This window comes from Poromitra crassiceps, assembly GCF_964638095.1.
Source record: "Poromitra crassiceps genome assembly, chromosome: 17".
NCBI lineage: Eukaryota > Metazoa > Chordata > Actinopteri > Beryciformes > Melamphaidae > Poromitra > Poromitra crassiceps.
The window spans coordinates 30,905,993-30,932,590 of record NC_139635.1 but is presented as its reverse complement, the minus strand read 5'-3'; the positions used below and the strand labels follow the sequence as shown (position 1 = coordinate 30,932,590).

Here is a 26,598-nt window from a genome sequence, read left to right as displayed (position 1 = left end):
CGAGGCTGGCTTACGTAGAACAGGGATCGCAAATGGCTGCGAGTGTCATAATCTGTCAGTTGCCACATCGTAAAATGTGAAGAGTCTATAGGTGCTGTGATGATGTGTGTCAAAGATTACCTTAAGACCTATACAATGAAGTTCAGTAGTTTCGATCATGCGTTAATTGTCTGCAAATTGGGCTGAAATAGGCGACGAAATTGACATTTTTGACAGCTCTGAACCCATAAGATCCCTTTGCTTGATGATGTTTCTGATATCCGCTTGTTGTGTTGTGTTTCATTTCGTGTTAAAGCACATTTTTAACAGCTGTACCATTAGCCTCCATTCTATGGCGATACTAACTAACTTCACGACTGTAGCTCACTGTAAACTGCGCGGACAGTGCCGGTAAGGGATGGTGTATCTTGGTTATGTGGGGGGGATGTGGCAAATGAGCTAAACTCCCCAAAAAGTGGAGTATCCCTTTAACAAAGCACATTGCCAATATATCCCTGTGGGGTTCAGTTATCTAATCTTATCTGTTGCTCTACTGTGAATGTAGTTGTCATCTATACACTGTATATGTCATCTATACCACTACAGCAGGCAGATGTTGTTAGTGCTTGCAGATCACAATAAGGTCAGGCAGCTCTCCAGTGAGTAGCTGTCACAAATGTCACAGCAGGTGTACAAAGCCATCGGTGAAAATTGATTATTTGTCATCATACAGGGTTTCTCCTGCATAGAGGGATTTTTGGCGCCCCAAGGAGGTTGTAACCACCCCCAAAGGCCCCAAAGGCCTGCTATATTTGAGTTCAGGACAACCCTGACAACTGCATACTAACTCCAAATCAAACATGATACATTTTTCCCGCATCATTTCAGAGAATTTCAATTCCATTCCACAATTTGTACCTTCAAATGGCTTCCTTTCTCAAACTTGGGATGCTCTGAAAACATATTGCTCCATATTTTCTGACAATGACTGATATATTTGAGATCAGGACAACTCTGACTAAACTCAAAATAAAGCATGTTTTACTGTATCAATTTAGAGAATTTCAGTCTCACATTTGCCTGTTGAAATGACTATGTGTGAAACTTTGGGTGCTGTGAAAAAAACATTGCTCCATAATTTCTGACAATGACTGATAAATTTGTGTTCAGAATAACCCTGACCCAGAAGACAAATACGACCAGTCATGTTTAGACCGATCATGCATAGGCTAACTGTTGTGCGTAGTTGCCCCCCAAAGGCCCATTCTGAGCCAGGAAAAACACATTGGCTTGAACAAATCTTTTCTTGGGTAAGTTAATGAAACAGTGATGTCTTTGAAAGGTTTTTAAGCCCCACCCCCGACCCCCCTGCTAAACAAAGCCTGTAAATGAGTCCCCATGGGAACCAGGCTCTGTGTATTGATGATAGAAGTCTTCTTACGCAGTCAGGTAACACACTTCACTTCGATCACATTGTGTGATGATTAGCAGAAAACCGTAAGGGGCCTCCAGGCTCATCCTCATGTTTGATGGTGGTAAGAAGAAGCCATATGTTCCTTCCTCACTAATAGTTCCTTGTGAGTGACTTTCGCACTGTGTGTAGGCCATGTGCGCTGTGTGTAGGCCATGTGCGCTGTGTGTAGGCCATGTGCGCTGTGTGTAGGCCATGTGCGCTGTGTGTAGGCCATGTGCGCTGTGTGTAGGCCATGTGCGCTGTGTGTAGGCCGTGTTGATGGGTTGGATGCTGCATCACCACAGGGATAGGGCTGTGAAGCAACAAGTCCTATCAGGTATATAAACCTCTAAATAAATAAATAAACCAATCATGTAACACTTTCTATGAAGGTCATATCTATAATGTATTATGACCATAACAAGGTTTATAAAGTAATATAAGTGGTGGACATAATGTATTATAAGTTCAGCATTCATAATGCTTCATACCTCCATGCCAAAGTGACAACAGTGTTTGAAAGAATAATATGTTTTGTTTTACACTTTACTTACAGCGAGAAAATACTGCTCATAAGTCCTCATAACTTAACTGTTATAGTATACAATTGCTAATAACTTTATAGTGCTGTCACTTTAGGTAAATCTCACAAAGGCATGCTATAGTGTATTATTGATGCTTAATACATTATGTCCACTACTTATAATACTTTATAAGCCTTGTTATAAGTTGCCATGCATGATTATAAACATTTATAAAACGGCTCTCTCAAATCAAGCAATGTGATTGGTTCACAGCCATTGTATAATTCCAGTAACCGAGTTCAATAACCCATGGCCATGGGTTATTGGTTGCCATGGCAACTCTCTTACTAAAAGGCAGCTCTGCGCTCGAGCTCCGTGTTGGGCTTTCCAGAAAGCTCTCAGCTTCTCAGCAAGCACCAGGATTGGCCAATGTCAACTTCAGTCTCCAGAACGATCCAATCAAATCACCCGCACGTCTATCTTCTTGCTAGAGGTCCCGCCTTACAGTAGTGTCAAAACAAAAAGCTACTCGCTTGCAGCCAGACGCATGATGGCGCAACTCTCTTAGGCTTTGGTTACCTCAAAAACAAAATGGCGGAGACAGCTTTCAGATCCTTGTGAATCGATCTTCGCTTATAACTTTACTAATACTTCGCAGAAAATGATGTTTTGTACAAGAATAGACGCGGGCTAATGTCTTAACCCCTCTCTCGCGCGCCCTCACTCTTAACCCCGCATTTCTAAATAAGACGTAACGTTACTTGGTGTCGGCATACGGCTCTGGTGTCGAGCTTTGCAAAAAGCTCTCAGCAAGCGCCAGGATTGGCCAATGTCGACTTCAGTCTCCAGACGATCCAATCAAATCACCCGCACGTCTATCTTCTTGCTAGAGGTCCCGCCTTACAGTAGTGTTTCAACTGACTATCAGAATACGATGCCAGTCGGACTTATAGTATTATTATTATTATATTATTATACTTGGAAACCGTTTTATAAAAGCAATATAGCACTCGAGCAGCTGATAAGCTGTTATCCCACTCGGCCTGCGGCCTCGTGGGATAACAGTTTATCAGCGGGATATATTCACCACAACACACTTGCTCTCGTGATATATTGCTTAAGTATAAAGAGTTTTATAAAGCCTTATAAATGCCTTATAATGTTTTATGAATGTGCTCATAATGTTTTATAGACATGATCTTTATATAAAGTATTACCATAAAGGTATTTTACTGTCAATGATATAAACCAATCACCTTTCAGTTAACTGGATTCAGAGAGTAGAGAAAGCCATATGCAGTGCTGTTTATTCTGGTATACTTACACAAAGCTTCAGTTTGTAATTAAATCTGTCAACCACAGGATGTTTCAAAGCCCCTTTGATTTATAAACAAACAAACAAATAAATAAATAAATAAATAAATAAATAAATAAATAAATAAATAAATAAATAAATAAATAAATCTCAGATACAAATCTTTTCAACATTCCCAGCAAGCCCGCTCTCTCCTTGGATGGCATTCTATCTTTCTGGGATATGATATTTGTGTATAGAATAATGCATGAAGGGGGTTGCTGAGGTCAGGGAATGACATCATTTTTTCATTTTGCTGTATCGGCCTGACATTTCGGCTACTCTTTATTCAAAGAGACCTTATCCTACAGCCAAATCCAATATATGATTAGAGGTCTTTCTTTAATATCAAGGTAGGCGTTTATAAAAGTCAAATTGTTTTTGTTCCCACCAAACAGTATATGGTTGCTCCTATTTGTCTTTTGAATCATGTATTATCAGAAATGTTTGGGGAGAATTGCTTCATTTCTCAGAAAGAGGGGAGAATGGGTGACGGACATGAAGAGATGGACAGGGAGGCGTGGGTGGAGGAGTGCGGTGAGACTGGTGACGTATCGGGATGTTTGGAGACAGGTGGTGATGTCATCAAAGTGTGGCCCCAACGGCCCCTGGGCTACAGGAGTGACCTGACTTGACTCAATGTTCCCCATTAAATCCTATAGCCTATTGCTCCCTTTGCCCTCTGATACTCAAATAGTCCTTTTTACTATTGCTGAAGACAAGAGCTTGTATCAAACAAGCTTCAAACATTGAAGGTCAAATCACTTGTCTGATTGCAATGTAGGGAGTCAAAAGAACTCCTCCAATGGGACAGACTGAGTGTTTGACATTTTCTTCCTCTGGCCGTCTGCTGAAGTAGATTATATGTGATAGAAGAAACACGCTTAGAGCCATTGAAGCGTGGTATCACAAGGTAGAGGACACCAGTGGTGTAGAAAGGAATAATACTTTGTTACAGTACTTAAGTATTTTTTTGTACTTTACTTGAATATTTATATTTCTGTCAACTTTCATTTTTACTCCACTACATTTCATAAATAAAATCTATACTTTTACTCCACTACATTTCGCCATTTACTTGTACTTTTACTTACTTACTTACTTACTTAACATTTAATATCTGAAAATTACTTTTGATACTTTAAAGGAGTCAAGTCAAGTCAAGTCAAGTTTATTTATATAGCCCTAATTCACAAGCATGTCTCAGAGGGCTTCACAGAAAGTATGTCTAGCTGATTCTAGCTAACACACAGTAACAAGAATATACAGAATAAAGATAACATTTGAACATTTGAAGAAAGCAGGAGGGTGGAGGAGGGAGGGAGAGGGAGGAGGGAGGAGAGGGGGGAGGTGGGGAGAAAATAGGAAATGTGGAGGAGGAGAGAACAGAGGAGGAGAGATGAGGGTGCAGGGGAGGGAGAGCCAGGGTAGGGGTAGGGTCTAGGGTTGGGGGAGGGGAGGGAGTAGGATACGGGCCCGGATTAGGGCGAGGGTGGGGAGAAATGGGAAATGTGGAGGAGGAGAGAACAGAGAAGGAGAGGGTGCAGGGGAGGGAGAGCAGGGGGAATGTGAGAGGGAGGAGAGGGCAGAGAGGAGGAGAGAACAGAGAAGGAGAGGTGGGAGGGCGCAGGGGAAGGAGAGCAGTGGGAATGTGAGAGAGGGGAGAGGACAGAGAGGAGGAGAGAACAGAGAAGGAGAGGTGGAAGGGTACAGGGGAGGTAGAGTAGAGGTAGGGTCTAGGGTGGAGGGAGGGAGTAGGATACGGGCCCGGATTAGGGCGAGGGTGGGGAGAAAATGGGAAATGTGGAGGAGGAGAGAACAGAGAAGGAGAGGTGGGAGGGTGCAGGGGAAGGAGAGCAGGGGGAATGTGAGAGAGGGGGGAGGACAGAGAGTAGAGGTAGGGTCTAGGGTGGAGGGAGGGAGTAGGATACGGGCCCGGATTAGGGCGAGGGTGGGGAGAAAATGGGAAATGTGGAGGAGGAGAGAACAGAGAAGGAGAGGTGGGAGGGTGCAGGGGAAGGAGAGCAGGGGGAATGTGAGAGAGGGGGGAGGACAGAGAGGCAGAGAAGGAGAGGTGGGAGGGTGCAGGGGAAGGAGAGCAGGGGGAATGTGAGAGAAGGGAGAGCAGGAAGTGGCAGGGATTCAGGAAAATAGGGGAGAAGAGGAGAAGGAGCAGAGGGGAGGGTGCTCCCCTCTGCTTATTGCGAGTTGACTTGAGTTTAGTGTGGACCACGTGAGGTCACTGCTCCACAACTTAACTCATTTCAACTCTCACTAAATGTCGAACTAAATGAAGGCCTGCAAAACTGTTTACAGTTTTCGGATATGTGTGAGATTATGTGCACAATAAATCTGCATTTTTTTCTGGTTGCGTTCTTTAAGTACAGTAATCGGATACTTTCAGACTTTTACTCAAGTAATATTCCAATAGGTGACTTTAACTTCCACCAAAGTCATTTTCTGGTAAGATATCTGTACTTTTACTCAAGTGTGGCTTTCAGGGACTTCATCCACCACTGGAGGTCACGTAAGGTGGTAGACCCTCCACTTAGGGCCCTGCAATCGTGTGTTTATTATTCGGAGCTCATATGGTCTCCAAATATGCTTTCTTTTTGCTGTATTAAACACAATCATTTATACTATCAGCGACCACTTAAAAGGGGAAAGAGAGGCAGAAAGAGCTGACAGATTGTTTAGGATCCAGCAAGGAAAAACACATGTGAATTCTTAAACTGAGTGAACTGTCTGCTTTAATAATGCAACTCCTTTGTGATCGTTTGTACAACTTTAGAGCATTTTGACATTTTTGAGCGTATCGTCTTTTCAAGAGTTTCACAAGACCCGCATTGTTCATCGACATACTGTACTGTTTACTGGGTCTGATAATGCTTCATTGCCACATTTGGCTATACACTCTGTGAAGGATAGCACTGGTAATATAGTGGACCATAGGGCCATAACGTATTCATCAGTGGATGTGATTATTGTGTCAACAACAGGGTCTCACAGATTAACATCCACAGACAGAAGTGTATTGTGAAGAAAAACAAACCATGGAGCAAGCCTCCTGCGGGCATCCTGGTGTTGGCAACGATGCATACCATGCAACCACAACATCCTCCTCCCCCCATCTCTCTCCCAATCTTTTCTGTCTCTTTCTATAGTACTCGAAACAAATAAATAAATAAATAAATACTCAAAATGAAAGCAACAACAACAACAAAAATAATAAATCAGTCATGCCCACACGCACATTTCCTGGATACAGCCGGTCCCACCCACCAGCAGTAGCTCTGTGCCACATGTCAGTGTTGTTTGGGGTTGTTGTGATGATGAGTAAACTGGGCTGAATATGAAGGATATCTGCACCAGTGACTCTGGACACACATAACACAGTCAATGATTCAAACTTCCAGCTCGACTGCATTTTCTCCTCCTTCTGTGGCATTTGTGTTTGAAACACGTAACAGAGTGAATCATGCCAGTGTAATGGCAGTGGAACTGTAAAATGAGCTTAAATCCATGGGTCACCAGCATTCGGCAGTAAGCAGTACTGCAGGCGATCAGAAACACCTGCGCTCACTGGAATCACTTTCTCGTTGTCCTGGTATATTGATGCATCATCAGCAATGGTGATTGTGATTGTGATTGTGATTGTTTATTTGCACAGAGAGAGAAAAAAGAATAACATAGTACAAGTATCTTAATACAAAGAAATTGTGCAGGTGAGGGAAAGAAACCCGGAAGGGCTTATAGAGTCTCACCTTATTTAAAAACAAATTAAAGACTAATAATGGAAAAAAAAAAAAAAAAAAAAAAAACACACAATCAAGACAATATATTTAAAACAATATAAAAAATAAAAAATAAAAAATATATATATACAAAAAAAGAAGAAAAAAAAAAAGGAAAATAAAAGAAAAAGCAAACAGGTGCACCAGCGGCTAAACAAATTAAATCAATCAATAAGATACAGGGGTAAAGAAATCAGGTACTGTGCTCTTTTAAGAGAAGTTGTTTAAGTTTTTTTTTGAAAAGTGGAAATGAGGAGTGACTACGGAGTGCAATGGTGTACTAGGGAGGAAAATAAAAGTGAAGGCCAGGGCCCAGTGTATGAAGAATGAAGATGAAACAGGGTGTGATGACACATTTGAAAATAGTGTATGTTGTCATGACTTTGGACTCAATTTCTTTCAATGTCATTTTGCACTCAGTGTTTTTGTACTGCTGTCCTTGTACAGAGTGTATTGGTTTGTACAAAACTCTGCATGATATGTTTGTTTCTATTCGTATTCTATTCTATTGCATTTGTATTCTATGAACGAATAAATTATGAATTTGATAAAACGTCTACTAAGAAAGAACTATTTCCCCATGTATATCCTAGTTGATATAAAGGGTCAACATATGATTAAACTGGTATGGTAGGCTAAATCATGGGATCATTGATAACACACTTTACATAAGGGTCAATAAATGTAATGCTTAATAAGCATAAACTAACCCTTAATTAACTGCCAATCTAGTAAGCATTTACTAATGGTGTTCATGCTATTAAGTTTAGGGTTCGTTAATTGTTAGGATGAGGGTTAGATGATGCTTATTAAGCATTAGTTACTGTTCATTTAGTGACCCTCATTGTAAAGTGTTACCGGATCATTTAATAATTACAGTATTCACTCCATCCACTCCTGGAAGCAGGGAGATCACTTTATTAAGTGATTTAATCACAACCACGTCGTCATATAAGCAATTACAAGTCATATTAATAGATTCAGCAACGCACTAGCCGATTAATTAATCATTAGCTTTCATTGGCATTTTTCTTTCCTTTTTTTTGCTTCAGACAGCATCGTTGCAGGACAAAGTAAAGTAATTCACTCACTGTCAGAAAACTCCATGTCAAAGGTGGTTGATATACTGACCACACTGCCATCTAGTGATGCGCCCTGTATCTTGACACAGATTTAAAACTTGCTACACAAATGTATTGTAGTGAATTCAGCTTCTTGAAGAAGGCTCAATCCCAGTGACGTCATACTGTACTGTACTGATCCATGTCTGTTGGGGAACTGCGGGCAACTCGGAGAGGTTGAGAATAAGCAGGCATAACTTAAAAGGCTGGAAATATAAGAAGGCAAGCGAAAAATCAAGATCACAAACAAAGTCTCTGCCAGCAGAACGTGTCTTGTCAACACAGTCAATGAATTGTGGCTGACTGTGTATAATGATGGCCGCCAAACTGTATATGATTTTGCATATCAATGTCAACCCATCAATTCCAGGCACCCCATAAAGCCTCAAACTGATATAAAAACGGCTCGCCATCACCTCACCACTGTCTGTGTAAAGATAACAGCTCATTACTTCATTTCTACTTACTGTAAATGAGCACATTAGGACTCAACTGTTTATTTTCTTTCCATTACATGTAAATGAGAGGCACTGCGAGATGAATGGACTCATACAGGCACAAACCGTTTTCTAGGCCTGAGAAAAGTTCACAGATCCCTCATATACTGATGGCTAACTTTAACCTCTGCGTTCACAGCTCCACTGTTGACTTTAGTTTCTGGATGCAGTCAATGGACTGCAGGAAGCATTGGTCCAGAACGAGGGAATACCTCTGAGGAGACGGATGGAGAAAGGAGTCATTCAAACCTGGAATGACAAATAGGTGAGGCTGTTTACGTATGCTGTGTTTACATAAGTTTGTGTTTGGCTTGGTGGGTTATTGGGCATTTTGGAATAAATCTACACCTTTCTGCGTAATCCAGCTCCATAAAACAATATTAAAATTGTTTGGTGAAATGTAATTTATTTGAAAGTGATGACACCCTTTAATGACTGAAGTCAACAGCCAATAGTCATATTAACTTAAGATAACATTAGTTCTTAACTGTGCGAGACAACCCGAAAATGAGTAATGAGTTGTGTGACAATCTTTGATATCAACATTCATTCAGAAGTCAAATTCGAAATAGCTTTCTCAAAAGGTGACAATATTGCAGTTTATTCCTATCTCCTATCTCTATCTCTATCTCCAAAATGAAGCGGAGGGGGGGGGGTGGATCTAAAAATGTTTATGAACATTGACTTCATTTTTTTGACGAAGTTGTGTTATGGCAGGTTAAAAAAAACAACCAAATTTATCGAGATAAACATTTCCCTGGACTGCGATACAGTCGGAGACCATGGCAACTATTTGCTCCACCAACACTCATTCTGACGCACATTGCTACATATTTGGCAACCCTGCTGAACATGTAGGCTCGTGGTATCTCCTCTCTTCCTCCAGGCATACTACATAGAAGGGTGCCTCACCTTCAGTCCAGGAGGTATTCAACACAAGCTGTTTTTTGTTTCTCCGAGCATAAAGGCTTTCTTCATCACGTCCAAAGGCTGATATTTTTGTCTTGTGGCACTTTCTCGCTCGGTCCAATGGGGACCTGCCAATCTCCCACAGGGTTCTGGAAGAAATAGTGCGGTATTTGAAGCAGCACACTAACTCAGCCATGGTTTTAAATTAAGCGTGATGGGGAGGAGGAGGAGGGAGGAGGGTGTTTCTGCTGAAATCCTTTTGGCTAGATCGGAAGAAAATAACTCGGATGTTAGCATGAAGGTGGGGGCCACTCCCACCAGGCGGCTACACATAACCAGACAACCTTTTCAGAATACGATCATACTCTCTACATACATATGACATGACATGCTCTGGGGGGAATGTATGGAGGAGCAAAGAGGGGGTTTGTGTAGCTGTGTAGTCCGCATTCATTTTCAACCGCTATTCCCACACAGCTGGTTTCAAGTCAGAAGTGATTAGCAGTAATATTTACAAGGAATATTGAAGCATTTTGGGAACCCAACTGCGGTGTTTACCATTTGGATTGAGCTGTCAAACATTCACATAGTCTGGAGCCAAGAAAAACTCAAAACCCCCAGTAATGTCATCGCCTTTATGGTAAAACAATATAGCCTACAATATGGCTTGGTTCCCTTGATCAGATGTGATTATCCATTATGTGATTATTATACTCTACAAAGCATTCAGACTGTTGCTAATGCACGTAAGGCTGCAAGTGAGTGAGGTAAAGCCATACGTTGATTTAATATAATGTGACAGTGACATTTAGGAAACCGTAAGCAGACAGGACACCGAACCGTGGCGAGACATGCTACCAGCGTCAATCATTTGCACAATCAGCAGGGACACTTGTCTGATGTCATTAGGGTTAAGTTGATAAGCTCTGCTATTCCAGATGTAAGTGGCTCGACTGAGGTCATCAAACGCACATAGGAACCATCAGGGTCATTCAGATTTCAAAGGGAGAGGAAACCAGCGCTCCACAAATGACGTTTGGTGTGCGTGGAAACAGAGGGGCCTGTTTCCCTTCCTCACAGCAGATGTGACAGGAGAAGGTGTGAGGTCCAGCAGGCACGAGGCAGCTCCCCTGGTTACTGTCATGTTTGCGCTGTCACAGGGCCTGCGGGAAAACATGCTTGACTTGGCTCATCATGTCACTGCAGAGCCGCAGGTCGGCTGGAGAGCGCTCCTCAGTGCCTCCTCGCTCTGCCCCCAGCTGAACGAGCAGCAAGGGGACAGAATGCACATCTCTGCACACTGCCCAAAGGTGGAGTTAGGATGTGCACTGTCCATATTATTCCTGTACTTAGATGTACATTTTGTTTGTATTTTTACGGGAAAGCAGCTTGTTTTTAAGAAGCCGTGCCAAGGCAGCGACACAAATAGCCTTCAATTTAGAGAAAACATGGCGCCCGAGTAGTGCAGCGGTAGATTCCCTGCTTACCAACACAAGGGTCGCAGGTTTGAGGTCTGCGGGTGGGAAGCTGGATTAAGGGTATGTGTCTTGGTCGCTGCACTAGCGCCTCCTCTGGTCGGTCAGGGAGGAAAGCTGAGGGGAATTATAGCGTGATCCTCCCACGCGCTATGTCCTGCCGGTGAAACTCCTCGCTGTCAGGTGAAAAGAAGCGGCTGGCGACTGAACATGTATCAGAGGTAGCATGTGCTAGTTTACACAACTCTCCCAAGATCGGCAGAAAGGGTGGTAGTAATGCCAGAGGGATAACAGAGGGAGTTCAGTCAGACTAGTGGTCGATTAATGAGTCAGTGCATAAGAAAGCATGAACTAAAAGTGCTTGACATTCGGTCACATTATGGCCTCACTCAGCCTTCAGGCATACCGACTACTATTGCTTTCATTGAACACAGTCAATTTCTCGAGATCTAGTTTTGCCTTCCCCAGCTGCTGCTCCAGGATAACAGTCCTGCGACGCTCCTCCTGGAACTTCTGTTGGGCCTCCACACACCGCTGGTTCATCTCTTTCTCTCTGCACATCAAATAGAGGTGCACTGATTAAATGTTTTCACTGCAAATTTCTAAAGCCTTGCCTGATATTGAGTGCTGATTTGAACCTGATTATTTTTTATTAAATAATATACTGTAGGTTTAAACATTTCATTATTTGGGGGAAACTGGACAAAATGGTTGCGATATACTGTAATTGTATGCATTAGACCAAAAATGTAAGAATAATTCATGAAAGCAGATGAACATTTCAAATAAATCTTCTCAGGAGCAAACTCTTTCACTCCAACTCCTATTTTGTAATGTTATATTCTTGAAAGGTTGGTTATCGTTAATTCATTGCATCATAATGCCATAGTTTTATCTTGCCGTTTTCGAAGCAAAATGTTGTAGTCAGGTAAAGGGGGGTACTACTTGGATTCAAAAATCAGGGAAAGGGGTACTGAAGCCAAAAACGTCTGTGAACCACCGCATTAGTAACCTGACGCTGCCAGATGAGGGCGGTATTGTTTTCGCAGTCGTGTGGACACAATACCGCCCCCATCTGGCAGCGTCAGGTTACGGCATTAGAGCAATCTAATATCATTCTAGGTGTGAAGAAGAAGGTCGAACATCAAGTTGCTTTGCTTTGATTTCTGCTTGATTTCTGAGCTCTTGATTTAGAATTTTAGCATTGAAAAGAATTTATGACACTGGTTTAACATCCGCAAATACTCCACACAGTCCACACTATTGTTGGTTTCAGTGGATAGTTGTGATGTTATTGAGTGATTGCTATTCATTAAAAAGCGGAGGGAAAAAATAGTCCCTTGCAAGTGTTGACCTTGAAAGAAGCACATACCTATTATAATCACTAGAATGTCATACACCTACACAGGTAGTAGATGGAGCAATACAATAGCCAACAAAATGTGTGCGTCATGCAAAGAAAGGATGTTACAGAGATTGAATGATGAAGTATTACTTTGTCTGGAGGAGGTTGACTAGCTCTAGGAGTCTGTCTTTCTCCACGCTCGCAGCCTGATAGAGGGTTTTAAACTCGACACACTGGGTCATCAGCATATTCACCTCAGCTGAACAGTGTGTACATTTCAAAGGCCCTGAACCTCTGAGAAAGGAAGAAAAAACATTAAAATTGTAGCTGACAATTCACAACAACACGGTGGTATACAGTATGATTCACTGCATAACAAAGTCAATCCAAAGTACAGGAACTGTATGTTAATTTACCTGAACTCTCTACTGCCTCCCACAGAAGACACCACCAGTTTATGGCCAAGTTTTGAAACAGAACTGGAAGAAAGGAAGACAGAGTCATTGGAGGAGAAATGCCCAGCAGAATACACTAAGGCAAGCTGTGAGGCATTAAAGAAAATAAATAACCTGATAACAGCAAATCTCCCATTGGACAGAGTGAATTATTAACCCAGGGGTTCCCAACCTTTTTTGGCTTGTGACCCCACTTTGACGTCACAAAAATCATTAAATGCAGGTACATCGGTACTATAATATCATATTATATATTAATATTATATATTATAATATATAATGTCATCAGTGACATCATCAGTGATGTCACATGTAACAGTATGCTGACTTTAATCTCAGGATTCTGACTTTTTTTCCTCCGAATTCTGACTGAATGCTGACTTTTTTTCTCAGATTTCTGACATTTGTCCTCAAATTTCTGACAGTAAACTGTCAGACAGTAAACTAGAATTGTAACTTTAATCTCAGAATTCTGACTTCCTTTCCTCAGAATTCTGATATTAAACTCAGAACTAAAAAAGACAACACAAGTGGCCCTAATCCTCTTTAGTAGTTTTAAATTGTATGCAGTGTATATAAAGACAAACAAACAAACAAACAAACAAACAAACCAACAAACCAACAAATAAATAAATACATTTGAATGTATGAATCCCAGACAACCCCACTTAGGTTGGGAACCACTCTATTAACCCTTATTTCGCCACACAAGATAATAAGAACCCACTCTTTTCCACAGCATAGGAGACTAGCACACATACCGTGGAGAGGATATTCTCTTGTTACTGTCTCCCTCTTCTGGGGAATATCCTGAACTGCAAATTGTTGTCTTGATGCTGGACTGACTGCCCCCATCATCTCTCTGCAACAGTTGTACACACACATTTACACACACACACGCTGGATCGGAATGGATGTCTGAATCATTGCGCAAACAACTTTTCAACTGAAATGTCATGCTGCTGGCTAAGAAGTGCAGCGCAACGTCATCCTGACTGATGCATTCTTAGATGTCGCTCCTGTTTACCTTGAAGGAGAGCTGCTGGATTTCCTTCTCTAGTTCTTTCACCTTGGCCTCCTTCTCAGAAACCCTCTGCTTCAGCTTGTGGATGAGAGAGCTGTGAGAGGGCTGGCTGCTCTGCTGCTGTCCCAGGGTCTGCTGGGACTCCTGCACACCTTGCTGCTGACTGAGCCGGTGCAGCACCTCCTGCAGCTGGCTCTGCTGCTTCTGCCAGAGGGAGACCAGATGCAGAGCAGCAGGTGTTCAGAGGGAGACCAGATGCACAGCAGGAGGTGTTCAGAGAGAGACCAGATGCAAAGCAGCAGGTGTTCAAAGGGAGACCAGATGCACAGCAGGAGGTGTTCAGAGGGAGGCCAGATGCAAAGCAGGAGGTGTTCAGAGAGAGACAAGATGCAGAGCAGGAGGTGTTCAGAGAGAGACCAGATGCAGAGCAGCAGGTGTTCAAAGGGAGACCAGATGCACAGCAGGAGGTGTTCAGAGGGAGGCCAGATGCAAAGCAGGAGGTGTTCAGAGAGAGACAAGATGCAGAGCAGGAGGTGTTCAGAGAGAGACCAGATGCAGAGTAGGAGGTGTTCAGAGAGAGACCAGATGCAGAGTAGGAGGTGTTCAGAGAGAGACCAGATGCAGAGTAGGAGGTGTTCAGAGAGAGACCAGATGCAGAGCAGGTGTTCAGAGAGAGACCAGATGCACAGCAGGAGGTGTTCAGAGAGAGACCAGATGCAGAGTAGGAGGTGTTCAGAGAGAGACCAGATGCACAGCAGGAGGTGTTCAGAGAGAGACCAGATGCAGAGTAGGAGGTGTTCAGAGAGAGACCAGATGCAGAGCAGGTGTTCAGAGAGAGACCAGATGCAGAGCAGCAGGTGTTCAGAAGGAGGCCAGATGCAGAGCAGGAGGTGTTCAGAGGGAGACCAGATGCAGAGGAGGAGGTGTTCAGAGAGAGACCAGATGCAGAGCAGGAGGTGTTCAGAGAGAGACCAGATGCAGAGCAGCAGGTGTTCAGAGGGAGACCAGATGCAGAGCAGGAGGTGTTCAGAGGGAGACCAGATGCAGAGCAGGAGGTGTTCAGAGAGAGACCAGATGCAGAGCAGGAGGTGTTCAGAGAGAGACCAGATGCAGAGCAGGAGGTGTTCAGAGAGAGAGACCAGATGCAGAGCAGCAGGTGTTCAGAGAGAGACCAGATGCAGAGCAGGAGGTGTTCAGAGAGAGACCAGATGCAGAGCAGCAGGTGTTCAGAGAGAGACCAGATGCAGAGTAGCAGGTGTTCAGAGAGAGACCAGATGCAGAGCAGCAGGTGTTCAGAGAGAGACCAGATGCAGAGCAGCAGGTGTTCAGAGAGAGAGACCAGATGCAGAGCAGGAGGTGTTCAGAGAGAGACCAGATGCAGAGGAGGAGGTGTTCAGAGAGAGACCAGATGCAGAGCAGCAGGTGTTCAGAGGGAGACCAGATGCAGAGCAGCAGGTGTTCAGAGGGAGGCCAGATGCAGAGCAGACAGTGTTGGGAACAACCAACAACGCAAGGCCTCGTCAGTGAGGACACTTGTTTCTGCAGGATGTAGCCTGTACTTCTGTGGTTTAGTTTGACTTGTAAACATTATGTAATTACCACTGATATTTGGCCTGAACTGAATTGTATATAATTAAGTTAAGTTAAGTGATCCTTTATTTATCCCCATGCGGAAATTCATCCTCTGCATTTGACCCATCCTCTACTAGCGACCTTCCTAGAACTAGGAGCAGTGGGCAGCCACAGTGCAGCACTCAGGAACCAACAGTTCCAGTTATTTTGCCAGTGCCTTGGTCAGGGGCACTGACAGGAGTCTTAACCCTAGCATACATGTCATTGATGGGAGGAAACCAGAGCACCTGGAGGAAACCCACACACACGAAAACAGGGAGAACATGCAAACTCCACAAAGAAAAGGCCTGGGACAGACCGGGGTTCAAAACGTCTTGCTGTGAGGCAACAGTGCTAACCACTGACCCACTGTGCCATAGATAAATGCACATACCATACAGTGAGTAAAGTCAAGTACTGTAAGTCAAGTCAAGTCAAGTATAAATTGTTCTAGTGCTCCATGCCTCTCACGGAGGCAGATGAGCTTTTAATCACATTACTCACTCAACTATGTTTATCTCATTATCAGAGCTACAATATTAAACATTATGTAATCAAGCATGCTGTAAGTTATAATGCTTACCGTACCTACTGTAAAACTCATTTGCACTATGTGTGTATCCATGTAATATAGTTCACCAAGGTTCAATGTTATCATAGATTATTTTACCGTATCTAATTCCTTACCAGTAGAGCATCCACGAGCTCATCATCATGTTTGCCCTTATCCAGGAGGGTGGAGATCTGGACCTTCAGGGTTTTGATCTCAGCGCTCAGAGATTTGTTTCTGGCCTTGGAGCCTTCCAGCTTCTTCTTCACATCCTCATGGTCTTTCAGCAGCGCCTCATAGTCCACTGACAGCCTCTGTCCAGTCATGGCAGATTGAGAGAGATGGCCTCAGTACAGTAGAGTGCAGAAGCAAATTCATATTTCAGTGATTCAATTGCAGTCACAATGAATGGAAAACACCTGGCTCGTACTTCAAACGCCTCCCTCTTCTCCCTCTCCATGGTGCGGATGTAGCTCAGGTTCCTGTCTTGAGGGGGGGTTTTCTGAAGAATGCCCAGGAACTCTTCTTCTACACTCAGGACACTGGACTGTCTCAGCTGAGCCGACTGGTTCAGCTGCTGCTCCAGGTCCCTTATCTGGGCTCAAACGGATGGGAAAGGACACATTTGCTTGGAAGATTACATGACTAACGGCGGTGCCGTTTAGGCTCCTAGGCTTTGGACCAGCCTGCCCGAGAGAGGGAAGCTTACCAAATCTGTCATCTTTGCTATGCATCTCCCCATTTATTCTTGAATCAAAGGGATCTCCCCAATTCAGGCCTTTAATTGCTTTTTGTGCGTTGTGTTTTTCTACTATCATTTATCATCTCTTTTAGTGATTCTGCAGAGTGCTGTATTGACTATGTGAAGCTCTTTGTAACATTGGTTTGAAAAGTGCTATAACAATTTTTATTATAATGTGTTTTGCAAATGATATATGAAGTGCAGTCAGTGAGAGGTCAGTTAGCAGGTTACTTCATTCAGCTCACCCGTGTCTGCAGAACCAGGATCTGCTGAGAGCGACCCCTGAAGCTCCCTGGGCTGCCTAGTAATTGTTGCAGGTTGACCTCCTCTCCGACCTCACTGATCAATACCTGCAGAGAGAGCAGCCTTTTTATAATGTAGCACTTAATGATGATCGATGTGTTCTTCTCAACCATTTAGACTGGAAATAGGAAAAAGGAAAAGCTGACCTTCTGAGCTACTTTCAACTCTTGTTTGATGGCTTGAATCTGGTTTCGATATTCCGTCATTTTGAACTGGGCAGCGGCTAATTTCTCCTGCATCGATTTCACCACTGGACTGTCCTGTATGTGAAAACATATTACATGTGAGTAAATGATTCTGATCATCTAGCAGGATAACAACAAAATGTACTTTTGATCATCCCTCACATAACAATTACCTCACAGTCTTCAGATGGCGTCTTATCTTGTGCCTTGTCGGTTTTTTGCCCAGATGGAGAGAGTACTGAAGCAGCCTGTAGCTGTACAGAGGAGCATGGGATCACATATCATTCATTAATTTATTCGCTCGTTAATTTGGTCAATCTTTCATCAGTCTGCAAAGTACATACAACAATATATCATTGCTTCCAGGGCCATTTGGTCTGAAACATTTAGCAATTTTATAATTCAGCATGATATATTTCAATCGTGTGTTCAAATGATGGACATCCATCCTCGCAAAGATATTAAATGATACAGTTAACACGTAAAGTGATTACCTCTTTCTCAAGTTCTTTGATTCTGTTGCTGTTTTGCTTAGACTTAACCTTTTCTCGTTCAATTTCAGCAGTTAACTCTCTGATCTTCTTGGACAACTCCACAATCTTGGTGGCTGCTGCATCTCCTGCCAAACCTGATGTGCCTAAACAACACGGATGTGGCATGAAGAAGCTGTGAAGGCATCTAGAACATCACCATCACCATGGTGCAAAATAAGTGTCACTTGTTGCATTATACCTGCTAAAGCCAGTCTTTCCTCCTCTCTTTTCTTCTTCAGGTGTTTAATTTCAAAATCTTTTTCACTCAGGAGTTTGAAGAGACGGCCATTTTCATCCCTTAGTTCTCTCACTTGGTCCAGCAACTGATGATTCTCATTCTGTAGCAGTCTATAGAGAAGCAATTCAAATTAAACAGACTGCAGCATAATTCATTGCAATTTGAAAACTGGAGATTGATCTATTTAAGTGACAAATCAGGGTTCTCATCCATGCCACCCAAGATCAGAATGCATTATTGTCAGTAATTGCTACTGTGGGAAAAAATATTCCATTGATTCACTCTTCATGTAGATGATAGAGATTTGCCACAAAGAATGCTAATGTTTGCTCTAAGTGTCATTAAGTCATTCCGGGCTACTATTTTTTTCAACACTAATTGAACACTTGTAAAACTCACCTCTCCTTCAGATGATCTGCAAGAGGAGTGCCTTGCTCAGATAGATTCAAGTCATCCTGGGTTTCAAGCAAGTCCTGAGTCACGCTGGCATCAAGTTTCCCTGGTTTCGTCTCCTTTCTCCGGTCAACTTTCCTTTGAAGAAACGTCTCCTGCTGTTTCTGCAGAGCTTGGAACTGAAGCCTCAAGCGCTCATTCAGACCATCATCATCCTCCATGATCTACAATTCATAACATAGCATTCATATAAGGCCTTGGGAAAATAGGCAAGCTCTAACAGTGTAAAATGATGACTGGAGACTATGCAATGCCTCCCGGCAGCAGCTAGTGTGTGTGTGTCGTCCATCCTTGTCAAAGTGTCAGCACTGAGAGGTCCTACCTCCTATGGATGCTGGGTGCCACAGGTGGCTGACCCCACATTCTGACTCCCTCCACAGAAAGACATAGCATACTTGCTGTTGACTCCAATTTTGGTGATCACAATTAACACAAGATTATGGACCTCTATGAGTTGAGAAAATTCTCAGACTTGTTGGGCTTATATCTATTGGATAATGTAGAAAAAAATGCATCAAGCTAACCAATGTTGTTTTTGTTGTTGTTGTTTTTGTTTTTTAATACAATGTTTTCATCGGACAGCAATTTACAAAGACATGAATGCCCTACGTCATGTAGTTAGGCTACAAAATGACATTTGAGTGAGCTTCTCTGACTTTAGTTGTTCATGCATGTAACATGCTGTTTATCATTGATGATCAGAAACATTGGTGACCCTAAACAGACTGTCCACAATAAGAGAGAGAATTGTGAGCATATTTTGGTAATACACGAGATATAGCCTGTAATAATAATAATAATAATAATAATAATAATAATAATAATAATGATGATGATAATAATAATAATAGGGTCTGTCTGGTAGGGTTTAGGCGTTAGGCCATCAAGCTAGCTGCTTAAACTTGGCTCAGTGTAGTAGGATAACTTTAGCCTTTAGTTTTAAGTAAACCTATTGGCCTACCAGCTGGATGTTAAGACGTTTTAGTAGAAAAATAACTCACTTGTCATTTAGTCAAGCAGCGTCTTGGTCAACAGAGGCCGCAGGTAAATAAACTGTACTTCCTCGTCATCTCGAACACCGTAACCACAGCAACGGCACTGCAGAAGACACAACAGGTGGAGATCTCGCGAGATAGTTCGCGTCATGGGCGAGAGCTACAATGTAGCCATGGAGACGGCTGGCGACTGCGATAAATCCCCATTTACCCGTGAATATCAATGACTTCGTAACCGTCGCGTTTGGCCCGCCATGGTAATGATGATGATGATGATGATAATAATAATACTAGTTTTGCAGGCTGCAAAGAATCACAATAAATAGGATTGTTTTGTGTGGAAATTGAACCCGTGTCATGTTTCATTCATTATAGGCTATCATAACAAATTCCCTATGGAGAAGTCAAGCCTTTCTGTTGAGTTGTCTCATTGACTTTTCAAAAAAATATATTTTTCAATAACTTTTCCAGGGCCTGGAATTTGTCTTTTCAATTTCCATGATTTTTCCAGGTTTTTCATGACCATACAAACCCTAATGTAACATGATAACACAATAATGTCACAGAGCCGTAGACTCACATAAGGCCACAAACCTGGCCTTGGTCCAGACCTTCAAATCCGCCACTCCACCCAGTTGACAATTCAGTCTGATATCATATCAAGCTATCACCACGAACCCACCATTAGCAAATACTTTGTCCCACGCCAGCCTCCCATACAAGGATTTGTTTTTCACAGCCTATGGACTAGTAGGCTACTTGTACCATGTGAAAGCTCTGATTAGAAGAATATACACACTCTAACTGGGGTAATTACAGTGAGAAGTGACCTTGATGCTTTCCTCTTCAGTTTTTGTTTAGTGCACAGTATATAACTTTATAAATGCAGGTGCATAATACTGAAGGAGTTCCAGTCAGACACATTCAGCTTGCCTGAGTTACAGCCTACCCACTCAGTGACATTAGTCCACAGGGACTTTAAGAGGTTTTGGGAAAATGTAAACATGTATCTATTTAACAACAATTCATTTAAATAGAATTTCACAGCTATTTGCCTGGTCATCCTGCTTTTCGCAGAGGAAAAAAACTCAAACACAAGTGTCAGAATAACATTTTTAATAATTCTGTGCACACCGACATTCAACACTATTGTGAATAACTTAACAAGGTGTTTATTTAAGCAAATCACAAAATATGATATGCTTTTTTTCCCTAGGCAACCATACCATCAGTAGCTGTACCTCAGTTTGTTTAGCTCACATCTCATGAAAACTTGTGAGGCTGCTGTAATGAAACATTGGACCCATCTAATATCAGTCTAATAAAATGCCTTGCGTATAAAGGCTTCCGAATGAAAATCACCCATTTGAATTCTGTTGTTACATTATCAAGTATGATTAGAAATTTCCCTTTTCCAATTACTGAATGATGGCTTTAAACATGTGTTTGGTGGCATAATCTGAAAGGGAATCTACTCAAACACCATTTGTTTCAGTAATATGAGGGTAGTCAGGCATCGAAAGATAGCCAGGTGTGGTCTCCTATCATGAGACGCTCTTAATACAGATACAAATGCCCATTTTAAAAAATAGACTAAGGTGCACGCATTTTAATTTGGCAAAAATCCCCATAGTAGGCTATATTTACAAAAAAAAGACTGCAGTTAATATAACAAAGGGGGGAAACAAACAAAATGTTCAAACTAGCTGCAAGTGTTAATTTTTAAATATATAGCCTACTTAGCCTGCAATAGTGTTCATTTTTAAATACCTATATAGCCTACTTAGCCTATGTCATACTCAAATTATTATTATTATTGGTTTTGACACTCCACTGTCCAGCATTCTAAATAAGGCAACCAAAGTTTGTCAAGAATGTCACCTGTCCTGTTCCTACACACATCACACAGGTCAGCAAGTCTTCTCTCTGTCTCTCTCTCTCACACACATACACACACACACACACACACACACACACACACACACACACACACACACACACACACACACACACACACACACACACACACACACACACACACACACAGACAGTGTTAATAGTCCTCAAATAGTCCAAATTATCACACTTCCGTATACTGTAAATACAGAAAGTGATAGCATTTACCTTCTATTATAAAACTTGGAGGATAACCTGACTTCAAATAAAACACTCGAGTGAAGTAGACGACCAGCAGCCAAAATGACTTCATCTGTAATCAATAATTTAGAATGACAGTATTTACAGTAGAGGTGATGTGTGCATACAACAATTATGACACATCTGTAAAAAAAATAAATGGCCTACAACACCTTATGAGGCAATATTAAGGAGGTCATATTATGGGACGTGGAGTATTAGAAAAAGAAAGTCCATAATCATTTATGATCCAGCTCCTTCTGGGCTTCTCTGGGCTTCACAATGTACTCTTTGTACATTGAATATATGACACCTAAAAACAAAACAGAGGAAATAAAGTTACACGATGACATCGTAGACTAGAGGTTTTACCATGAACACCCACTGTGTAAAAAAAAAAAAAATCTGTAGTAGAGCTAATCTGCGTTCAGAGTCATGAATATAGCGGACTAAAATAATGAATAACACTGGCCATTGGCCAAATCCAGAGCTATAAGCTTCAGGAATAATTGTGTTAGTAAAACAAAAAAACTAAATAATCATAACTAAGAATAAAGTATGACTTGTCAAAAAAAGCACCCTTCTCTAGTTTCTCAATAATCAAGAGCAATGGTAATAGTAATTAGACACAATTTGAAACCATGCAGCAAAGTGGCCTGTGACACTGTATTATGTGTGTGTGTGTATATATATAATATAATACAATACACTGTATTGTGTGTGTGTGTTTGTGTGTGTGTGTGTGTGTGTGTGTGTGTGTGTGTGTGTGTGTGTGTCTGTAGTAACCTTAATTTAGACGGGTAATCTCATTGCGATTCTCAAGAGTCTATTGACTAATATACACTAATATATACTAATGTATAGACTATTGGCTACTTACCAATAGTCATAGCTCCCACCACAAAGCCCTGGGCGGCTACACGCATGTGGATCAAGTGCACAGACATCTTTGTATCTCCACGACTTTTCATTTTCATTAGTCTGTAGCCCACTATGGCAAAGAATCCAGCCATTCCTTGAAGGGGCAAAGAGACAGACAGATTCAAGTAAACATAAAAACTATAGCTTGTTCAGAATCTAATAATCATGAACAAAACAGAACAAGCAACAGGATACAGTTTATATTAAGTTCCTGATAAAAAAAAAGAGAGTTGTGATAACACAGTTATAAGACAATTGTGATATCACTTTAATGGATTACTTTTCTTTTCTTTTTAAAATAGATGATATCATGTGTAGGACCATATAGGGCACAGGATACTCACCGATTGGAACAAATGGATTCTCCTTTGCTTTTCGAATGAACTTGGACTCATTCTCTTCATAATCAGACATCTTGACTGAAAAAATAAATAAATAAAAGTAATTAGCCTACAATCGTGTGTACAACGCACCTTTTAAAACATAGCCTGCTATGCTAGCTCATAGCAGTCGGACTCTCGTAGCCTATCTGTAAAGACCCTCCTGTAAAGTCTGGCACAAAAACCTATACTATGGTCTTGCCGCTTGCCCTAACTAAATCCTACTGAACACAGTTTGATTTGTGATCCAAGTTATTTCAAATACAATGTGACATGATGGACTGACAAGACGTTACATAATCAAGGGCAGAGGAGGCGGGGCCGCCGTATAACGTTAGGCCTGCACGTTCCTACATAGTAAACTATCATCAATGAGTAGGAATTAACACGACCCTATCTCGCATAGACGAGCCTCATCTCGCCTACAACTGTTAACGTAGGGCCAGGCTATTACCGACTTCTGAATTGGTTAGATTTTAATCGAAGGTCAAACAAGGGAAACAAGAACCGAGAGATTATTTTTAACGTTACAACAGGTTAAACAACAGACCAACAGCAGGGTGGAGACGGTTCTTACCTTTTTAAAGACTATTAATTTTAATTGCTTCAGGAGAAATCGAGCACCGTGTGCCTCGATCTGATCGCACGTCAAGGAAGGAAGTCGCCGGGTGTGTGATCTGTGATGTAACTTCTGCGCACGCACGTTTTGACGTCAGCAATCTGTCGGTACTGTGCTGCGTTCATGGCATATAGGAATTGTGGGTCCTCTGGAAAATACCGTTCATGTCGTCATCTGTCATGTCATAAATGCTTCTTTAGAAATTCGTGTTTTTTTGCTTTGGATTCCATTTTCATTCTTACTGAATTCCAATTCGATTCAAATAAAAAAAGTTATTTTTGACGGATCCATCCCAGTTTTCCCGAAGATTATTATCATGGGGGCCTGAACGCACCATGACTGCAATAAGTAAGGGATAATGTATATTGAGGCGGTGATTACGGGGAAATAATGACCGACAGGTGGATTGAGCCCGACGCGCCAGCGGAGGGCTTAATCGTTCACCTGAAGGTCATTATTTCCCAGTAATCACCGCCTCAATATACATTATCCCGCTTAGAACACGGCCTACAACTAAATCATTCAATAATCTGACAAAAATAATTATTCAAATAGATTTTTTAATAGCGTTTTCAACGACAAAGCGGTTTCATTCGTAATTGGCACACAAGACACCACAGCTGCAACTGGTTGGCCTAATTAGTAGTGTCTTGCTGACAAAAAGCTCTTAACTGATTAATCCAGGTGTGGCAGAGCAGCGGTCGGTTGTCAAGAAATAATGACCGGTGAATATTGTTGATTGACCAATCAGAATCGAGTATTCAAGAGAGCCGTGTTCTAAACTGTGTTTAACACTTCTACAAAATATGAATGTTAGAGAGCAAGCAAGGCAATAATTACTACGCCTACTACAGTACTAGCATTATACTAATAATAGGCTACATTATATTGTTTTTGTTTTTGTTTATATGTGTGGTTATTGTTATGTAAATTGCAGGGGTACATATACAATACAATTACTGTACATGCAAAAGTACAGTAACAGAAATACAGATCAATATCTGGTATGGTAACTTCCTGCAAGGGTTTCTGCATGCGACCTCTTGGGACTGGACACCAGAAACTGCTCTGAAGACCCACCTCCTTCATGCAATTACGGGCAGTTTTCCCTCTGATCATGGGCCAGGGCGGGCCTGACTGTCATGCACAAAGTAGAGGAGAAAGAGAGGAGGGAGTGCAACAGAGAAAGCATCACCTACCTGTATTTATATGTGCTGTAGAGAAGGCTTTCTGAAAATCAATGCACTAAAAATGTGTCTAAGAGAGTACTGGCTTATAAGCTAAATGTAAGAAATGACTGGGTGCCATCATGTAAACATGCAGGAGATAGCTATAGCCCCTGATGATAAAAACAGGTTTACTCACATATCTATATCCAATCAGTTCTCAACCAAGCTTAGACCAAGATGTAGTCTTTGCCAATACAGTAAATACAATAAAAGACACGCACATCACAATGCCCATTTGGGATGGGCGCTGGCTACAAAACAATACTTTAGAAATGGTTAATAAAATGTCTGTGCCAATCCAACCATTCAAATAGTTTCACTTTGATGGCCCTGAGAACTGAACAGTAGTATAACAACTGTGACTGAGGCAATGATGCAGAAAGAAACATCCCCATCGAGTGGTGGATGGTTTTATAGCAGCATAATGCAGTGCATGGCGGTATATATATTATGTAACATCTATCTAAAAAAAAGTATTTCACAGATATACCCTGCGCTCTTATTCACCCAGAAAATGGTTGTTGTTGTTGTTGTTGTTGTTAGTATTATCACCTAATTTATTCAGTTTCTCAATGTGAACTATTTAATACATTTAGAGGGCTTGCATTGTGTACAGCAAGGATACACTGTGGCTGTTTTGTTTGTTGTTTGCATGTGGATAAATGTACAGTATTGTTACAAAATGTAGTAGTGAGTGACTATGCACGATTGTAAATTTTGGAGATGCACATACTGTAGGTTTGTTTACAAGTTGATTGTCAGACCTTCCCACAACAATTCATGTTTGTCCTGCCTAATCACAAGACAAGGAATTGTGTAGTTGGATCCACCTAGTAGCCTATGACAGACTGTGTGAATGTAGAGGACTAGAAATCTTGCACGGGGTTTCTTGGCTGGAGGAGCCTCAGCAGCTTTTCTGACCCATGGAGCTTGCTTTTTCTCATCAGTCATAGCCCTTTTCTCAGGAGCTCGAGTTGATGATCCTGAGGTATCTCGAAACCAAGGCCATTGCCTAACGTGGTGTTAATCCTCACGAGCATTGTAGGTGAAGGAACAGATGATCAGTAGTGAGAAAAGTAGGAGCACTGCCCTCATCAGCATGAAGCAGGAAGTGACAGAGCATATGTGATCATCGGTGATGACATCAGCGAGTGCTTGAGTGACATCACTGATGATGTCATAGACATTGTGACATCATCAGTAACATCATTACTGACCAAAATTATCACATTATTATCTCACAATGTGGGACCAAAAACGTGTCACAAATCTTACAATGTGGGACCAAAAACGTGATCAAATTCGCAGACAGACAGACAGAAAGACAGACAGACAGCCAGACACCACTTTGGCAATTTTATGACATCACAATTGCTCGTGTTACCATCACTGATTACATCATCGAGTGCTCGAGTGACATCACTGATGATGTCATAGACATTGTGACATCATCAGTGACATCATTACTGACCAAAATCATCACAAATCTCACGTCAGACCAAAAATGTGTCACAAATCTCAGAATGTGGGACCAAAAAAGCATGTATGATGACAATGATGATAGTGTCAGAAAATTATGCAGGAAATTACAATACTTTGTCACATGATGCAGCTACCTTCGATAAAACTAACACTGAACATGTAACAAGATATTAAAATAAGTTACTAAAAGTACCAGAAAATGTACTAGGATAATTAAAACATACATGTGCTAAAAATACTGAATGTGCAAAAAGTGACTTAAAAAATAAATAAAAGAAATTGAGGCGACCC

General features: G+C 41.7%; 2 protein-coding genes across 2 annotated transcripts; both read right to left on the bottom strand.

The window, feature by feature from the left end:
* Positions 1-10,785: 10,785 nt before the first annotated feature.
* Positions 10,786-18,706, bottom strand: ccdc13 (coiled-coil domain containing 13; the record flags this gene model as incomplete). Its single annotated transcript, XM_083654057.1, has 14 exons — positions 10,786-10,890; positions 11,539-11,659; positions 12,602-12,745; positions 12,868-12,930; positions 13,668-13,768; positions 13,934-14,134; positions 16,229-16,405; positions 16,522-16,686; positions 17,079-17,183; positions 17,283-17,396; positions 17,495-17,575; positions 17,816-17,958; positions 18,054-18,202; positions 18,492-18,706. 14 exons carry the CDS (start codon positions 18,704-18,706, stop codon positions 10,786-10,788), a joined length of 1,884 nt encoding a protein of 627 aa, XP_083510183.1.
* Positions 18,707-21,312: 2,606 nt separating this feature from the next.
* On the bottom strand, positions 21,313-23,631 carry higd1a (HIG1 hypoxia inducible domain family, member 1A). The gene is made up of 4 exons (XM_083653877.1): positions 23,555-23,631; positions 22,942-23,016; positions 22,557-22,691; positions 21,313-21,989 (listed from the first exon to the last, which is right to left on the bottom strand). Exons 2-4 carry the CDS (start codon positions 23,009-23,011, stop codon positions 21,916-21,918), a joined length of 279 nt encoding a protein of 92 aa, XP_083510003.1. The 5' UTR covers positions 23,012-23,016; positions 23,555-23,631; the 3' UTR covers positions 21,313-21,915.
* Between the last annotated feature and the right edge of the window lie 2,967 nt (positions 23,632-26,598).